This window comes from Capra hircus, chromosome 6 (assembly GCF_001704415.2).
Source record: "Capra hircus breed San Clemente chromosome 6, ASM170441v1, whole genome shotgun sequence".
Lineage (NCBI taxonomy): Eukaryota > Metazoa > Chordata > Mammalia > Artiodactyla > Bovidae > Capra > Capra hircus.
In genome coordinates this window covers 29,869,200-29,888,421 of record NC_030813.1, presented here as the reverse complement: position 1 = coordinate 29,888,421, position 19,222 = coordinate 29,869,200, and the positions used below count along the sequence as shown (strand labels likewise).

At 45.5% G+C, this 19,222-nt stretch overlaps 1 protein-coding gene and 1 long non-coding RNA gene across 4 annotated transcripts in view; one reads left to right on the top strand and one right to left on the bottom strand.

Moving 5' to 3' along the window:
- The window catches only part of UNC5C (unc-5 netrin receptor C), a 419,967-nt gene continuing 403,959 nt past the window's right edge, over positions 3,215-19,222 (bottom strand). For all 3 annotated transcript variants that reach the window (XM_005681406.3, XM_018049297.1, XM_005681407.3), the window contains 4 exons: positions 13,686-13,835; positions 11,591-11,755; positions 5,794-5,972; positions 3,215-5,028 (listed from right to left, as the gene is read on the bottom strand). In XM_005681406.3, the coding sequence (XP_005681463.1) occupies positions 4,866-5,028; positions 5,794-5,972; positions 11,591-11,755; positions 13,686-13,835 (657 nt within the window). In that variant the 3' untranslated portion in view covers positions 3,215-4,865. The remainder of the gene's footprint in view (positions 5,029-5,793; positions 5,973-11,590; positions 11,756-13,685; positions 13,836-19,222) is intronic.
- LOC108636212 lies at positions 8,192-11,456 on the top strand. The gene is made up of 2 exons (XR_001918174.1): positions 8,192-8,641; positions 9,496-11,456. It is a non-coding gene; the product is annotated as an uncharacterized LOC108636212 (long non-coding RNA).

Here is a 19,222-nt window from a genome sequence, read left to right as displayed (position 1 = left end):
AAGTGGCAAAGGCAGTGAACCCTGAGGAGATGGTGATCAGCTACTGCTTCCTTCCTCCAACATCCATGAGAGAGACAGAGGCAGACGTGCACCAGGAGCGCAGCTGCTGTGTTCCCAGCAGAGACACACTTCAAGATACATAAACCGCAGCCTTGTCTGCTCCTCTCCAGGAGAAGGGAAATAAAATCTCACCTCTACTAGTGCAGTGTTCAAAATATCTTTCTTACGCCCCTAGAAAGTGTTACCGACCGTGTAGTTTCCAGAGTGTCCTGAACTCAGTCTCCATGACTTATTCCTAACGAATGGTTCTACTATCTGAAAGTTGGGAGATTAAAATCTACAAAATAATAGTGAAAGTATTAGTTGCTTCGTCATGTCCGACTCTTTGTGACCCCATGGACTGTAACCCACCTGGCTCCTCTGTCCATGGAATTCTCCAGGCAAGAATACTGGAGTGGGTAGCCATTCCCTTCTCCAAGGGAGCTTCCCAACCTAGGGATTGAACCCAGGTCTCCTACATTGCAGGCAGATTCTTTACCATCTGAGCCACCAGGGTGGCCTCACAAAATAGTAGTATGTATCAGTATAAAGGGTTGGAGCTGCATGTTGTCTAAATATTATCAGGGTAATTCATTTGTTCAACTATTGTCCATTGTCATAGGTGTCTTTTATTTGCCATTTCATTCAGTTCTTTCTGATTGGGCCTATGATAGCATTAAATTACTAATACCCGTTGTTGTAGTTTAGTTGCTAAGTTGTGTCTGACTCTTTGTAACAGCGTGGACTGCAGCCTGCCAGGCTCCTCTGTCCATGGGATTTCCCAGCAAGAATCCTACAGTGGGTTGCCATTTCCTTCTCCAGGGGATATTTCCAACCCAGGGATCGAACCTGCATCTCCTGCTTGGCAGGTAGATTCTTTACCACTGTGCCACCTGGGAAGCCCAAGATGGCTAATGGTTATTCAGTATACCAAAGGACATCTCACCCCAAATACTGACCTGCCTTGGAAGAGCTTACATTGCTTCCATGAAGATGGGAATTCTTCTGGGTAACTGAGGTGAGTGTCCACGTTGGTGTTCATGCTGTTTATGAAAAGGCTCTTGGCTGTGAGCACCTTGGTGTTACAGTTTGCTAACACCTTGTGCCCAGTTATCAATATTCTGAATCTAACTTCTATTCCTTCCAGATCACATTAAGGAAATTTGATTTAGTGAGAGGAAAATCAAAACAGGATGAAACATCTGCTTTTAGATCCCTAAATTCAGAAGGAAGCTAGTTTCTTCTCCTTGATTAACAACCACAACAGTTTTCACTTCCATTAGATGTAGTATTTGCATATATAAAACTTACTGGATGCTGCTTATGTCTTCAAAAATAAATATCAGAGAACTAAAGGTAAGTTTTAAAACACATGAAACCTAGTGAAAAATATAAATAATAACAAATCTTCAAAAGCTGTTTTGTAGATTTTTATGTGTTTCTATTATTTCTGTAACACCAATTTGAGATGTCAAAACCCAATTTGAGGTGTGTGTGGAGTTAGAAACAAACGTACTAGGCTCATAAAAAGTGAAGTTGTTCAGTCGTGTCCGACTGTGACCCCATGGACTGTAGCCTACGAGGCTCCTCTGTCCATGGGATTTTCCAGGCAAGAGTACTGGAGTGGGGTGCCATTTCCCTCTCCAGGGGAATCTTCCCAACCCAGGGACTGAACCCAGGTCTCATGCATTGCAGGCAGACTTTTTTACCATCTGAGCCACCAGGGAAGCAACTAGGCTCATAATGACATGTAATTTTTGATATGGGTAATTTAAGTGGAAAAAAAAGATAAGAATAAGAAATGTCTATCTGATGTGAAAACTTCCGCATGTCTGTCATAAAGGTGCTATGCACGCTGCAGGTATCCATTCCCATTGTCAAAAACCTCTTCCTGAGAGTTCCTATTAAACTTGGGGCAGATAGTGTTATCTACCACTAGATGGCACCATGCACAAGTGAGAGAGGTTTTTTTTTTTTTTTTTTCCTTCCAGATGAAGTAAACTGGGTTTTGCTCTCAACCTACAGCGAAGCCCTAGGAATGAAAGGGAGGGCATGTTACAGGATGGCTGATGAGGTTGCTCCCTATATACTGAACTGTTGAGCCTAGACCTGAGTTTGAGAGAAATGTAACAGCTATTACTTCACTCCCCAAAAGAAGGAAATCAGAATTTGCTGTGTAAATTATTTGATATAAATGGCGTGCTATACATATGGAAGTTTGCTCCCCTGACAGGGAACATGATGGAGGTCTATGACAGACAAGTACCTGACTTTTAAGGAATTAACCGCCTTTCCCCTTTCTGGTGCTAAGACGTAGAACCAAATACCAGGACGCACTTCAAGTGAACCAGTGGCTTTGAAAATACAGTTCCTGCTATCTTTTGTAGTTCTGGGTTGATGACTTTTTAAAAGTCAGTTTTGAAATTAATTTATCTGGATACTACATATTTGCTCCTTTCTATTTTTTATTAGGCATCAGATTTCTAATTCTTGACTTCCAGAGATAACAGCCCTCCAAACCAGCAATGGTGAGTAATCTTGAAAAGTCATTTTAAGATGCAGCAATGCACCATAGCTCTTTTTCTGCCCCCCCGCCCCTTTTAAAAATTAAGTTTTTTATGTAGAGTACAATTTTACTATCTCTTGGTCAAAGATATACTGGCATAAGCATGATACACTGAACTTGTTTATTAGTGCAATCTTACCTTTCACAGCAAGTGTCATGTATTTTGATGTACGGTACAGGGTGTGGTCTGAGAGAGACAGATGATGGGATAATCTTCATGTATCTAAAACAGAAGATAAGAAAAGGCTCCCTACCAAGGTATCAACAGTTTCTCAGTGATGAGGATAGAAGAACCTGGGAATATCAACAAATTACCAAAACAGGTGAGGAAATGCATGTGGAAAGAAGGGGAAAAGGGTAAGATTATTTCTAATTCAAATCCATTCCGTAACTTGGATACCTCTAGCCCCAAGGTAAGCCACGACCATGCTTTGAAAGTGCCAATTCATAGGCAGGGGGTGCTTGTTCAGTCTCGGTTTGGCTCCTGGACTGTTGACTCTTTACCCCCCCACCCCCACCTGCTGGAAGAATTGAGCCCCTGTGTTAAAGCAAAGAGCCTGTATGGTCCTAAAGAAATATCGTTTACACAAAAGTAGTCTGTTGACTGACTATTTTTCAGTTAAAAATTTTTTTTAATTAAAAAATTTTTGACCAAGACAATAATAGAACATAATTTGCAACTAGTCAGGAAGGCAACTGGTCCCAAGAGAGGAAAGAAAGTGAGAAGGGGATGCCATCTCTGGGTGAGCAGCGTGATGCAGGGTCACGAAGACGAGACTTGAAAGCATAACGAATATGTTACAGGCCAGAATAATTATCTTCCAAGTCAGAACTATTTGGAAGGCATAATGTAGCCTGGGCGAAAGACAGGTTGAATCGTTAAATGATCCAGGTCAGCGTCCATTGTGGTCTTCAGACTGATGAAGGAGACTGGAGGCATCACAGTGGGAAGTCAAACGTTTTAGAACCTTGAGCTGATCTAATCCACCCCTTCATTTTACAGGTGAGGAAACTTGCGGTCCAATGAGGGTAAATGACTCTCCCAAGGGAGCACAGAGTGACAATGACAAACCCAGAATGAGAACTGGTTTCCTGATCTCCAGCTCAGAGGCTGTTCCTTCGATCACACTGCCTCCACGGTGGACAGAGGACCCACAGAAGGTGTGTCGGGCTGCATGACCACAATACTGCCTGAGCTTGAATTGAGAGCATGTCCCATGACAATACTCGGGGGACAAAGCCCCTGCCTGAGCAAGCTCAAAGAATAGACCGACAGAGTCGGTAAGCATTTACCACCTTCTCAGGCAGAATGACTGAAGAAAGATAAAAATGTCAAGGAAGCAAGGGATGCCTGCTTAATTAAACTGGTGACCACATCCACCCTGTTATGAGAAGGTGCCCAGGTCAGGTCGATACCTAAATACTAACAGTACTGCTAACAAAAACAAGGTAAAGTAAATCCTTTTACTAGAATACTTGTAAATACTCATCAATAATAATAATGATGATGATGATAATACCTTTAAAACAAAACCAAAACACTTTAAGTTGCATATTACCAACACACAAGTTGTGAAGAAATTCTTGTGTTGTTGAACATGAATCAAGGTCTTCTTGTGATGATACAGCTTTATTCCCTGAGGGCATGAGACAGTGCCCTCAAGGAATAAGAAGACTTCTCTATTTCTCCTTTAGGCTTAGATTCTCCACTTCCCTGATACAAACAGTAACACTGGTTCTACAAGTTCTAGAAAGAGAACACTGATGGGAGGATTATCTGAGACACTTGATGCACACAATTTGTAGGAAAACTCTTGTGATTTCTCTGTAAATTACTAATCTGAAAGAGACACAGCAAACCGTCCACAGCTTCAACTTCAAATGATTTAAACAAAAATAGAACGAGCCATGGACAGTGTCTGCATCCCTGTCCAATTTGATGTAAACAACGTTTGTAGAAATTGGGTTTGTTAAGAAAGTTTATCCATATATCTGGATAGCAATAAAAAGCGTTTCCTAGGAAACTGTAAGATCCTGTACCACACAGCATACAGCCCAACTAAGAGGAAAATTAGGTTGATTTCTAAATTCAAGATACACATTTGTACAATTGTTCTTAACTCCTGTGGCGGTGTCCGAGTAGAGTGGGCGTGTACATTGGTAGTTGTGTCTGTCTGCCTTCTCTCTCCTGCTGCAGTCTTGCTCGTGGAGCTCACTGGTCCAGACGGGCTCTCCTCCTCCACTTCAGCCCCGGCCTGGGTCAATACTGCCCTTCTGCTAATGACACCACTGTTTCATGTCTTCCCATTTCCTCTAAGACAGCTGCCAGCACGCTCAGGTTTCCATCTGGGAAGTTCTGTGCTTCCCAGAGATCCAGGATGACACCAGTTGGACTTGATTTGGTGGCAAAGTAATTCAAGTACCTGTAATTGGTAATGGGAAAAAGGGCTGAACGGTGTGATTTATGGGTCTGTTTTCTTTTCAGTCTTGACTAAACCTTTTTGTTTCTGCATTTCTATAAGTATCCTGGTCCCCCTTGAGAAACTGGGGCTTGCAGTGAGCTGTCCTGAATAACTAGCTCATGTTTAATTAGGTCAGCCCCAGACAGGAGACGTGATGCTTAACTTTGTTAACCTCAACTCTGAGTAAGATAATTTAAGAGACAAGATGTCTATGGGTCACATCCTGAACAGGAAATCAAGAGGCTTATGTTTTCTTTCCAGCCCAGCCTCTGATCATCTTTGACAGGTCATGCCTAGTGTTTTGCTTGGTAGTGATGGCAAAGTTCTAAAGAGAAGAGGCTCCTGAGGTCTCTTCATAACTTAACAGCTCTGCTGTGTTTAGCATGTTAATCACCCATCCGGCATTAGGTCCTGCTTCAACAGGAGGTGAGGAACGATAATTAGTGCACGGCTGTATCATTTAGGGGGATTTAGCCCATCGGCCTTGCGAAATAGATCACAAAACCTGATGCTTAGAAAAGTCAGAGAAGCCCAGGATGTCTCTCAACTATGTATCTGCAACACCATGGTGCAAGATACAAGGTAGGCACTTAATACATGTTGGCAGAATGGGAAGCAAGTAAATGTACAGATGGAAAGACAAAAAAGAATGTTGCTCTAAAACAGTTATCAGTCCTGAAGCCCTGTGTCTAACAGGAACCAGACTTGAAGCCTGGTCATACCCACCTGTCCAGGTTGAGCTTATGGGCCAGCATCCTCCAGTCGTGCCCCCTGGTCTGCGGGGCATCCAGGCTGCTACAGAGCTTCTGCCGAATCGGGGGCGGGATGCTGAAAGCACTGGGGCCCGTCATGGTGGTGATGGTGCTCGCTGGGTCCAGAAGAGGCAGATCCATGCCGGTAGGTTCCTGTGGTTCAGGCAGGGCAACAACACAGCATTATTTCCAAAGACAAAAGCAATCCCATTGACCCAGTCAACATAATGCCTCGTTTGAAAAGATAAGAGGAGAATGGGTGCTATTATTCTCCTTACTGAGAATGACTTCTTTCTGGCTGCAAGTTGTGATTCTCTATAACCTGGCTGAGAGGGAGAAGTATGTTGTGAGCTGACTTTGCACAGCCTGGGATTTATGGGTCTTCCTCCAGGACTGGGCTAGCCGGAGACCTCGTGTGTAACTCAGTAACAGCTTTTCTACTAGAATTCTCCAGGATGAGCCAGGGAATGTCAGTACTCCTAAAGGTTTAAATTTGGGGGGTTGGGGAGGGGGAGGTGTTTGAAAGGGCAGTTCTTTGAGAATGAACTGATCTCGACCTGAGATTCTAGAGACTGTCTGATCCTAAGGGGAATGCCCTGGGCAAATGCTCAAGTAACTTCTCCCTCTGACCTCTGTAGAAGATGGCTTGATTCTGCTTTTGTTGAATGAAATGGAACATAGCTCTCCTCTAAATGATATAAAACTAAGACTAATTTTTTAAAAGAAAATGGTGAACTCAGTATACTGCCTTAGGGCAAACTGCTAACAGAATCCTCCAATTGCTATACACCCTTAACTTAAAAAAATCTAATTTTAGTAGAGAAAACCATAGATTGGCTTTTAAGATAGTTTCAGCTCATAAAACAGCATAAATGCAAAATCGGAATTTCATCTGCAGGAGAAACTCTAATCATTTTCTGATCACTTCTGCTGGTTGGAAAAGCAAAAGCAAATGTTGCCTGGGAACTATTAAAGTAATAAAAGAAAATCCACTTAATCTACTTTAAATGTCATCTCTCTCTTTTTTCCAAGCAGGTAACTGAGGTGAAGATAATTAGCTGCTGGAGGATAAAGTAGCCACATGCAGCTCCAGCCATCAGGAAGGCTCGGGGTCTGGTGAGGTCCTCCACCCAGAGGTCAGTGCCCCTGCCATGCAGAACCTCCCAAACCCTGCTGCTCCTGCACTGTGGGGCCACAGGGTGCATCCTGGGGTGGCCTGTTCCGTGACCCTGGATCAGCAGCCAAGACTCACTGCGAGGCTTGTGCAATCGCACCACAAGGGGTCTGTCAGGGCCTTTGGAGGGCATGTTAGAGCAAAAAAAAAAAAAAAAAATTTTTGTAACATAGAACACAGAGCAGTGTTGACTGTGATCACAGTCTTTGGCCTCAAAACCCAGAGCTTGGCAATCTCAGTCTCCAAGGATTGTACTGGCTGCTTTATGCTAACCTCCAACACATACCAGGACTCAGAGAACTGGTGTGAAACAGAAGCAACAGATGGGAGCTGGAGTCCCTGAATCCTGAAGATCTTTCCCTGCACTGGGCATGCAGCTCTTTTCAGGGGACCTTGAAGGCATAGTACTTAAACCAAGGGGACCAGAAGACAGGGTGGAGGCACATGTTGGTGCTTTTCAGTGGATTTCTGGTAGGAATGTTCGAACACAAGTGGCCAACACTTGTATTGGGTATAAATGGAGGTGGGGGCACAGGTGTAGAGAACTCGCACCTTAGGGCTACGGCCCACTTTGAGGTCCTCCGTGTGTCTTGTCTGGACCATGACAACGGGGTCTAGGTGGAAACCCAGCTGAACTGTCCCTGGCTGGCCGTGGAGCGCTGACTCACAGCCTCAGATGTTCTCATTGGTGGCCACACCAGCTCCCTGCTTCTTACCTGTGATCTCCCTTCTGCCACACTCATCTTACTAAAGCCCAGCACTGACATTCTCCTGCCTTCTCTTGGTAAGTATCAAATGGCTTTCCTATCACACCCATCCCCAAGTCCTAACCCTGCAGTGAGGGGGTGTGCTGGTCTGGAGGTCCCAGGTGCTCCCTCCACCCAGCAACCTGGCCCCCGTCTTTCTTATGACTTTCTCTCCTCAGACTGGTCCATTCACTCGTCCAAGTGCCTTTCTTAAGGGTGCTTGTTGTTCAGTTGCTCAGTCTTGTCTGACCCTTTGCAACCTCATGGACTGCAGCAATCCAGGCTTCCCTGTCCTTCACTATCTCCCGGAGCTTGCTCAAACTCATGTCCATTGAGACATGATGCTATCCAAACATCTCTGTCCTCCCCTTCTCCTCCTGCCTTCAATTTTTCCCAGGGTCAGGGTACCTCACTGCAGTATTCTTGCCTGGAGAATTCCATGAACAGAGGAGCCTGGCAGGTCACAGTCCATGGGGTTGCAAAGAGTCGGATGCAACGGCAACAACTAACACTTTCACCTCACTTTTGCTGGTTCTTCTGCTCTTTCCCTGAACCTCTGTCAGGCCAACCCCTTCAAAGCCTAGACCAGAAAGCATGTTTCCTGAGCAAACACCCCTAGCTATCCCTCAGGAGCCCTCCCATAGCGCATCCCACAGCTTGGGATCTCCGCCCAGTCTGCCCTGTGAATCCTGGCTGTACTGACAGAGGACTTCCTCTGACTTCCCCAACTGCCTGGAGATGAGAATGTTTTTGTCATCCCCAGGACTCCTATGATGCTCAGGACAGTGCCTTGCATACGGACGCTCTTCAATTCAGATTTGTTGAAGTGGGAGAAAATGTTTCTTGATACAGAGAGAGGAGGAAACCCACTCCATAGAGCTTCTAACTAACTGTGGCTACAGGTAAGGTCTTTCTCACTGTTCAGTACTAAAGGTGAAGGCCTTGGAGAGGCAGGCATAGCTCTCAGGAAGACTGTGTGCTCACAGCCACCCGATTCCCCTTTTCCTGGTGAATAAGGAACCATCAGCACTTTACGTGGGCCTGCAAACCCTGCATCTCCAGCCTGTTCATTTCTGTGTGGACGAAATAAGACGCCCAAAGGACATCATCTTGTCGACAACAGCCTTGGAAGTAAAAGAAAAATACATACACACATTTACGTTTAAATTCCACCTACTAATTTCTGTTGCTGTTATTTCTTCCTTTACTTCCAGGTAAAAGTATACTCTCACATAATGCTTATTACAATAATTGTTTGATATTGGTACCACCTGTCTTTGATGTTACGATTCTCTTAAACGTACGATTTTTTAACCATTAACCAAACAGCTGCCTACATTTCAACACTCCACAGGAGAAGTAACTTTCCACTCCTGTATTCTGACTCTTCCTAAAGGCACTTAGAAAAACTAGATTTCCCCAAGCGTCCTTTTGAACAGATTATAGAAAACAGACGAGGTAAATAGGATGGCTTTAGCAGAGTGACGCTTTGGACGCTAACCCTGTTCTTGGTGTGCACAGAAGTGCTGTGGGTCAACAGTTAAGAGTTAGTTATAATGTCTTTGTTTTTATAGTTAAAAGTCCTGAAGAGACTGAAATTCCTCTTTTACTTTTTTTTTTCTCTCTTGGTGGGCACCTTCCCCTTTATTACTTCCCTGGTTCCTCTAAGAAGAACCCTCTTACCATCATTTACATTTTGACACTCATTCTTCCCCATACCCTGCCAGGCATTTTCATTCTTAAACTTTATCTCTAGGTAAGGAAGGAATCACTGGCTGAGGCACCCAGAGAGGAACAACCATCCAGCTCCTGCCATCACCTTGGTCTACGTCCAGCACAGCTGGGTCTCCTGGGGGGCAGCAGGTCCTCCACCTGGCTGGAGAGGCCCGAGGGCTGAGTGGCTTTGGGAAGCGGCACAGTCCTAGAAAGTCAGCTCCTTCTTGGGAGATGGGGCACTGGAACTGCAACCCTAGCCCACCCGCCAACTTGCCATGTGACCCTAGGGAGGAGCCCCATCCAGCAGACAGACACCACCCATGGAGCCCTTTCTCTGGTTGGTTATGGCTTGTCAGTCACAGGGGACCCCACCTCGAGCTTTTGCTGAGGATCCAGGGCTCAGGGCACTCCAGAGCCAATTGTTCCCAGTGTATAGCCTGGCTCCCAACGTCAGTACCAGCCCTCGTGCACAGCATTCAGATGCTAACAGCAGCGGTGGGACTCAGTGACCCAGAAGGAAAAGCAGCCTTGCGCCCCCTAATCCCCAGTCACCTGACTTGGGGCCTTTCTGCACACACATTCCCCCACCCCTGTTCACTGTGCTTGTCTGTCACAGGCCTCTGAGGGGACTTGAAGGGTGGGCCTCTCAGAGCTGACAGCCACCGGGTTGCAAAAGAAACCATCTTTCCTCTCTGTTGGCACAAGAAAGAAAGTCCTTAAACTGTGATCACACTAGGCGACACTGTCTCCTCAGCGGGGGGAGAGCCCTGCACGGCGCCCTTTCATTTGTGGCCGCAGCTGATCCACCTTTTCATCACACAGCCGACGCTCAGGCTGAACAGAAAGCAAGCATCAAAGGCGCAGACCTCCTCGCCCCGCTCCAAAATTCCGCAGCCTTTGTTGTCCCTGGAGCTGGGTGGTTATTGAACTTTGCAGACCTGCTGGGCCTGGAAAGTGAAAACACCCTCCCAAGCCAGCAGGGGTGGTGCTCTGGGCCCAGGCGATAGGCCGGCCTGTCGGGAGGCTGGGCGGTTGCCATGGCGCCCTGACACCGAGATCATGCCTTATGAATGTCACCGAGGTCTGTGACTGAAGTTGTTTATGAGTCAAAAGTCTCATGAAGCTGCGGGAGGAAATGATGACCGCAGCTCGGAGGGCTGTGGGAAAGGAGGATGCGGCGGGGCCGATGCGCTTCCCCCCTCGGTTTGCTAAGGAAGACCGTCCTTAAATACGACACGCAGAGAGAGACACACTGAACACAGGACATGTCATTCGTCACCGCACATGAGCCAGCAAGGGAGAGGGGTCTGTTAAATCGGATACTGTAGTTCTAAAAGATATCAGTTCCGAGCTGTGGCTCACGAAACAGCACCAAGCCCTGTTCTGCAGGCCCCAGAAGGTGCTGCCCCTTCCTTTCATCTGGTCCTCTCTCGTCCCTTCAGCCTGAAATGTTTCCACTGTCTTAACTCCAAACCCTGAGGTCCCAGGTAATCCATAACGTCATGAGCACCCCTTCTTTCCACCCAGGAAAGTTTTAAATAGCAGCTATGCTTGTTATTTCTGAGATACAGACATTCTAAAAAGTCCCACCTGAAGCGCGAGAGGATCACAGTGAGGAAAGATAGTGAGAGGGCTGCTGGGGGGTATGCCTAGGTTTACCTTCTATTTCTGGCCTCTCTGTCACACTGAGGAGAGGGGCATCTCTTCTGTTTGGAGGGTGAGGTTTAAGACAGCAAGCACACCCAGAGCTTTCTCCTTTCAACATGGAGAAGAAAGGAAAGGAGGCGGTGGGCAGTGCACAGCTGGGCAAAGACAGGTGCATCCCGAGGAAAGCAGCAGAATCGACAGCAAGAGCATCAGTGGCCCAGGGGACAGTGGGGATGCTTTGGGAAAGTTATTGTATGTGCACACAAGTTAATCCTTACGGCTGAAGTTCACAGGTGTGTAAGAAGTCCTTAAATTCATGTCACAAACTATAAAAGTCTTGTTTTTTGAAAAGGATCCTCTATTGCACTTCTATGTATTGGTATCTCCCTGTGTTCATTAGTGAACAAGCCGGCCCTCCAGGACTTCCCGCAGGCGCACACTGAGATGCTTTATCCGTCTTGCTTCTGAGAGCCACGGGTGCCTCTTACCTCTGACACGGTGCAGTTCAGCTGGAAGATCTGCCCTTCTCCCTCCACTTGCCGCACACACAGTTTGCAGACCAGCTCCACTGTGTTCAGGCTGAATCTCTCCAGAGTGAACGTGCAGTGGAGGTTTCTCTGAGACCCACTCCAGATATGGTAGAAAGGAATTTCCTGAAGCATAGAAAAGGGGGAACCACAAATGAGGGGCACAGTGCTGCCGGGCACTTGTCTCAGTACTGCGCATGTGAATTACGGTGCCTTCGTTACTCCTCACTGTGGGTCTGTGCATGAATATATCCCAACCCCCTTTTCAGATGGAAAGACTGAGGACCAGAGATGTTTACATAATTCACCCAAAGTCCCATAGCTAGTAAGTGTTAGAGTTGAGGTCCAAACCCAGGGACTTGGCCCCAGAACCCATACACCTAACCAGCCTGCCACTTCTGTCATTTATAAAAAAGCCATTGTAAGTGTTTTTTTTTTAAGGTTTAGAAAATTCCCCAAATAAAACCCACTCCCCTCCAGTCATTGCCCATGAAAAGAAGTCCCTGCCAGGGTATCATGGAGGAAAGCAAAGAAGTCTAAAGGGTGATGCACTGACCCAGTTCCCTTTCATGCCCTCCACAGGACGAGGAAAGCCAGGACCCACTACAAGGTGGAAACTGGAGGCTTGATCAGCTGCCACATGAAAGCTCTTGGCCTAAAAAGCACCAAGCCTCTAACAGGCATAATTTCCTATGAATCTAGATCACCTCACAGAGCCCATCCTAGATTCTTTTTTTCAATGAAGGAAAAAAAGGTTGACACACAATGGGAGACCATGTTGGTTAAGAGCAGAGGCTTGGAGCCAAATTAAGTACAAATGAGATGCCTTCCCCTTGTTTACTTGGTGATTCGGGGCAAGTTGCTTAACCTTTTCTGTTTCCTGTGCAGAAGCAAAAGAAAAACCTGAATGAAGGGGGTTAAATGACATTCATCAAAGTACATGAGAGTCTGGCAGATGGTGAGAACTCAGCCAGGCTTAGCTTGAAGTAATATCATATTATCATTATTATTATTAAAACAGTATTTTCCATTACAGTTGCAAAAAAAAAAAAACCGTTCACAAAAGGGGAAGATTTATGGCAGTTGCAAAATCAGAGAAGAGAGGAAAAGGAAGGAAGAGATTTAATGAGCAAGTCAAAGCCAGTCTCTCAATCAAGTGCTGACTTATACAGAAGAGTCTGTCATGTGCCCCCATCAAAGCTCAAGACTGTTAGTGAACTAGTAGGGTTTTCCCCCCACAATTTATATGTAAGTACCAGACATCTGAGAGTAAGGATGCAGCTGAAAATCTTCCCTTGATCCCTTCTAGTGCATTCACGGACTTCCATCAGGAAATCACAACCAGTGCAGATGCAGCCCTGGATGGGGGACTGGGGGTGCTGCTTATCTAAGTGTGCCTGTGACTCCCAGGACTGGGCCTGTGACTCCCAGGACTGGGCCTGTGACTCCCAGCACTGGGTCTGAGACTAGGGATCCCTTTGCAGTCTCCTGAGAGCCCGGGCTGGCTGATGGAGGCGGAGGTGCGATACCTCTTGAGTCTTACTTTCCCCTCATTCGGCTATATACAGAAGGAACCAGTATTCTGATGCTTGTATTTAATAAAATCCTGGCCAGGTTTTATTTTTACTTGCTATTCCAAGTTTCCAAGATGATGTTTCCTCTAAGTTTTCAATGCAAAGGCACTCTCCTAGCCAGGCTGAAGCCTAATCTGTGTCATGTGGGATACCAACGTTCTCTTTCTCATATGAATGCTTTTGAGGCTAGTTTATCAACTCAGTGTTAACATTACTCTGAAAATGAATAGAAATGATGGACTTGAAGTCTTATTTATTGAAAGTAAAACAATGATAGTACACTTACCTGAAAGAATTAATAAAAGAGCATTTCCTTTAGTACGTCTAGAGTATTTTTCAGAAATCCTAAATAACCTCAAACTATTTTGGAGGAGTACCGAAGTAAGATTACTTTCAAGGAATGGAATATCTTCTGTCTAAATCATTGCAGTTCTCTTTCTTGGAGATGTCTCCAAGGCTTCAGTTCATCTTGGGAACCTTACCTGATATTTGGCCAGTAACTTGCTCTTCCAGAGGGAATGGGCAATATCGTGAATGGATAGGCGCAGGTTGTGGGTGCTGCCTTTAAAGTGAAGAGCCTTAGGTTCTTCTAGGAGCTGTCCTCCCATCTGTCTCTCAAGCTGCAAAACTTCCTGCAACGACATGCCCCAAACCAAAAGCAAGTGACTGACTGGCATCACTCTGTGGCATCTTCCTCATTCTGCCCCCCACCCCGACACCTAACTGTGCAACACAGGACCTCATCCTCCAGCCTGGAGGCCCTCCAACAGAGGCTCTGGCCAGTTTGCATGTGACTGGTCCCTATGGACTGTCAGCAAGCCGCAGCACACTCGTGCAGCACACTCGTGCAGCACACTCAGTACAGTCTGCACCTCCCAACAGGCAAATGGGGTATTTCATCAAATACAGGGAAATAACAATCAGGACCCCAAATGGGGAGAACTCCCCCAAAAAGAAAAAAAAGGCAGAAATATAAACAGATACAAAAGTAGATTTTCAATGAACTTTCAGGGAAAAGGGCAAATAACTAGAAAACCACATCTTGGCTTGGTTAACACCAGCCAACAAGTAAAAATCTGGAATGTGTTTTGGGCACACTTTCCTATCTTTTTTACTTCCCTTACCTACAGAAAGACAATTTCTGTTTAAAATTATCCATTACACAATTCCTAAGTATCAAAAAATTAAAACAGGCTCATTAAATATTCTATTAGAGAAAAGTATACAGATCAGGAGGATTTTCCAGCACCAAATATTGATCTAAATAGTCACTCAGCTTAAATTTTTTTAAAAAGTCACCTCATTTTTCAAGACCCATAGCTGATTAAAAAATTTGCTATGTAACTTTTCTTATGCCATATGTAACATCAAGATAAATTCTATATCTACTTCCACTCCTCAAGCTCATTAATGGGAGTAAATGAAACATTTCCAACTACAGCTGCAATTATCCAAACATCAGCAAACCATAAGTTATCAATGAATAAAATATCCTGAGTCTCTTCTGCGTCAGAACCATCCTTGTGCATTTTGTTCCCCTCAAGCTTTAACTGTTTTAGTAGCGCAAATACATAGGCACTTACGGCCTTTTTTCTGGGTTCAGGTAATAATGAATTTTATAGCAATATAAAAACAAAATCTGATTTTCTTCATTGGTGAGATTTCATCTGAAAGCTGGAGTTTGATGATTCAGGTAATCAGGCAGGCCCGATGCCACACACACATATAGGGAACCTATTCCTGCACAGAGAGATGGTCACAGTGGAAAACTATAGTCCAGTGAGTGCAGAGCCTACCCACATCATTGATTAGATGCAAACAGCTCATCTGAAACTGCTCCTGTAGCGGCCCTTAACATCCATCATCTCTGAGTCAGGTCACTACTCTGCACAACGCAAGCTGCTGAAAGGTGCTATGAGGTATGTTATAACAGGGAATGTTAGGGTAATGTGGAATGTGGTCTCAGGCAGGGACTCCTCTAATTAGAGTGTAATGGAAGAGGTGAAGTAATAGCACGTTGACACAGACGGGCGGGGGCTAGAGGCTTGAGAGCATCAGTGTTGACCATATTCAACCTTGGTGGCTGACGAGCAGCTATTACTTGTGACAGGAGCCTGAGCAGGCAGCCTCCCGACAGACATCCGGTGTCACTGTGTCCTGGCTCTGCTGTGCGGCAGGCTCGGAGGGTCCTCTGTAGGGCTCCAGATCGGCTCAGTCCAGAGTCACACACACTCCCCGCGGAACACCCTCCCACCACACTTCACACGCCATTCCTCAACAAGAATCTGGCCATGTGGAAATGAAGACGCATAAGAAAAGGGCGAGGTAACTGCAGTTCCTTCTGCTTCAGCAGGAAGGCATAATGAGCTTATGTCGATCATGTTCGGTGTCTAGTTAGCATAATAGAGAAGGTTGACGTTCCCAGTGAACCTGGCACCTGACAAATTCTAAAGCTAAAATGATGTTTGTTTATAAGCCATTAGAAGAAAAGCAACATAATTAGAAATCTTTGAGATTACGGTCATGCCAATCAATCAGTTTTAGCTTCTTTCCAGTACACCCTAATTACCTCATCAAGACATCTAAAGAGCAATCGATAGTAATTATCTGATTACTATAGATCTTCATTATGTCCAAATTATCTCCCTGGGATGTCTACAAGAAGATGCATTATATTCCAGGAGGTAATTGTACCCAACAATGTATAATCCACACCCCATTCCTACAATCAACACGGATTGTCAGAGGAGATGGAGAACATGACCAGCTTTCTTGGCAGGGAGGACCACTGGTAAAAAACCTAGACTGCCTATTGGTCATGACCTTGAGGTCAAAAAATCTAATACAGTACCACATTTTGACTGCAGGGTCTGAACAGGAGGCAGCCCGAGGACAAAGCTCAGTCTTTGGCTTGTTCGGCATTGACCTTGAATCTCAAGGTAAAGAGCTCTCCCAGTGAGGAAAGAGACTGGGTTGGCTCAAGCCCTCTTTTGAGAGGAAGCACTAGGTAAAGTGCCATTTTAAAGAATATGGTATCAGAGAACACTCTCTGTCCACCCTGTTAATTTCTCCACCTCTCCACTAACCAGGAGTGACACAAAGCTGCTACCCAGAGCTGAGAGGAACCTGCCTATTCTGTCCTGTTCAGTTGAACAGGAACCCTGGTGAGACATGAACTGCCCACCAGGACACATCCATGCTTGGAGCAAGGTTTCTGAACATCTTTGACCACATACACCATCAGTCAAAACATTGAGCATGCATTTTATGTTTCTTTACAAATTATATATAATACTTACGTTAATACATCAGTATGTTAATATGTTATATATCTAAAGTTAAAAGGATGAGCTAAGATGTATAGACACAGAAGTCCCCATATTGTCTATTTTTGTGCCCAGAGTCTCACTGGCCTGGGGCTGAGAAGCCCATTTTGGAGACTTCTGGTGGGGGCAGCTGTCCCTCCACCAGTACTCTGGGAGAAATCAGCCCAGGAGTAAATGATTCGGTAAGATGAATCCTTACCAAACTAAAATTTAACATTTTTTTTTGTCTGGAGAAGAAACAGCTATCCACTCCAGTATTCTGGCCTGGAGAATTCCATGGACCATTTAGTCCATGGTGTCACAAAGAGCTGGACACGACTGAGTGACCTTCACTTTCACTTTCTGAAAAGTAGCAACTGGTATCATCATACCCAGGTTGTGCAACTTCAAAAAAACACAACAAAATAAAGGAGAAGAAAATAACCAAAGTGCAAATGAAAAATATTACACTGTGAATTAAAGATATTACAATCAATCAATAAAACAGCTCCTTGAAAACTAAAATCATCTAAAGCCACACACAAGACAGAAATGATTTGCCACCTACAGCAATTCCCATATATAAATGTTATGTCAGAAAACAGAAGAGGCAAGCCCAGTGGATAGGCTAATCAGGGTTCTGTTCCATACTGTTATGGTTTAACTGTTGGGAGAGTTTCAGATATTTTTTATCTGATCCCATTTAATATGAATACAACGTATATTTTAAAAAGCTTGATTCTCTGAATTCCTTCTGCATGAAATCATTTTGGTTATTATATGTATGATAACAGAGAAGTAAGAGACCATAAAAGTAACAAGATATATGAATCAATAAGATACAGTTTTAGAGGTGCATACTTTCCTCCTCTTATGAATGAGGAGCATTCAGTCCTTCCCGGGAGCACTCATTCAGTATGCCTGCCAGGAATCACGCCAGGTTCTGGGATACACAGACAAGTGAGCCTCTGTCCTGGCCTCAAACCACACTCACCAACCTTGGTTGGAGGAAGACTGACATACAGACATGTAACCCCAACATAGTGTGCTAAATTCTAAGATGGCTTCTTCCGGGTCCCAGGGTGCTTTGGGGTCCCAAAGGTTAGGATATTTCACACAACTTAAAAGAGGACAGGAACAAAATATGTTTAAGGTCAAAAGATTTAGGAAGACTTAAGAGAAATATCGTGACCTTGGAAAGAAATGCCGTAACGGGAATTAGGATCATCTAGGCTCGTTTTTCTTAGAAATATAAATGTCACCTTCCTCTGCAAAGGTCGTCCTACATTCTGGCAGCACCCCGCCTCAGTGCCTTGTTGGGGCTCTGCTTCTGTAGAAGGGGTCACTTTCTGCTCACCTTTGTCAGTTCCGTCTCTACCCCTCCAACTTAACCGGGAGAGACTCTCGCAGGGGTCAGTTAGCAACAGAAAGTCTCTAGCCCGACCTTCCACAGGAAAATCACATGAACCCCATGCTGAGTCCCGTGGGACAGCTGCTTCTCAGTGTGGTGGCCATCCCAAAGCAGGCTCCTCGCCAGCCCCAAGTGAGGGCTGTATTGATTCACAGAGCCTGGGAGGGGTTGTTCGAAAGGCAGAGACAAGGGATTCCATGGTAGAAACAATTGGCTTTCACAATAACCAATTAAACCAAGCCGTGATCCATGCTAAGCCATTATTCTTGGCCACTTAAGAGCCACAATAAATCCAAGCTGTTTTAAAGGTCTGTGCGTATGAAAGGAGCCCCTCTGGCCTGTAACCAGCTCTCCCTGGCTCTTTGCAGATAGGATCTATCCCCATGAAAGCAGATCCCCCATGAAGGGGGAGGAGCCCTACAACTTGTAACCTCGATGTCCCTAAGGTCAGAGCTCTTCACTCTGCATTACTCCTGGGCTGGACCGCACCTGCCTCCCTGCTTTGCACTTCCTCTTCCTTCTTTGGGTCCTTCACAGTGGGGCAAGCATCAGCCTCACAGCTAGTGCACACGAGAGCCTCCAGGATATAGCTGCCTACCCTCACCTGGAAGTACACACTCAGAAATGTGGTAAGTCTCGATCTTAGGGCAAAGTGGTGACTTTGGACCAGGAACTGTGTGAGGAGCTGGGACCCTGGCTTTGCCCTCCACACCCAGCGCTCACTCTCTTCTTCCCGACACCTGTGCTCAGATCCCTGTCCTGCTCAAGGTGTAGCCTCCTCTCTCACACCACTGCTCCAAGCTGAGTCTCCTTCCTTGAAGGCGCCTGTTTTAACCTCCTAGTTTCTCAGGAATCCAGTCCAATTTGTAGGTTATCCAGTCTTTAGCTTCTCTCTCTTTCCCTGTTTTCTCTCCAGTGATCCGAACTCTCCTCTCCTTTTCTTAGAAATCTTTATGGGCTTCCCAAGTGGCTCAGTTGTAAAGAATCCGCCCGCCAATGCAGGAGATGCAAGAGATGCAGGTTCAATCCCTGGGTCATGAAGATCCCCTGGAGGAGGAAATGGCAACCCTCTCCAACATTCTTGCCTGAAAAGTCCCATGGACAGAGAAGCCTGGTGGGCTACAGTCTACGGGGTCGCAAAGAGTCGACACGACCGAGTGACTGAGCACACAGCCCAGGAAGGAGGAAACAGATGCAACCTACACCCCATATAACACATTAAAATCTCTTCTGGAAAAGGAGGAGGAGGAGGTTAGATCGAGGCTCTGCTTCATTTTGTCTTGCTTCTTTCTTGGTACTATCT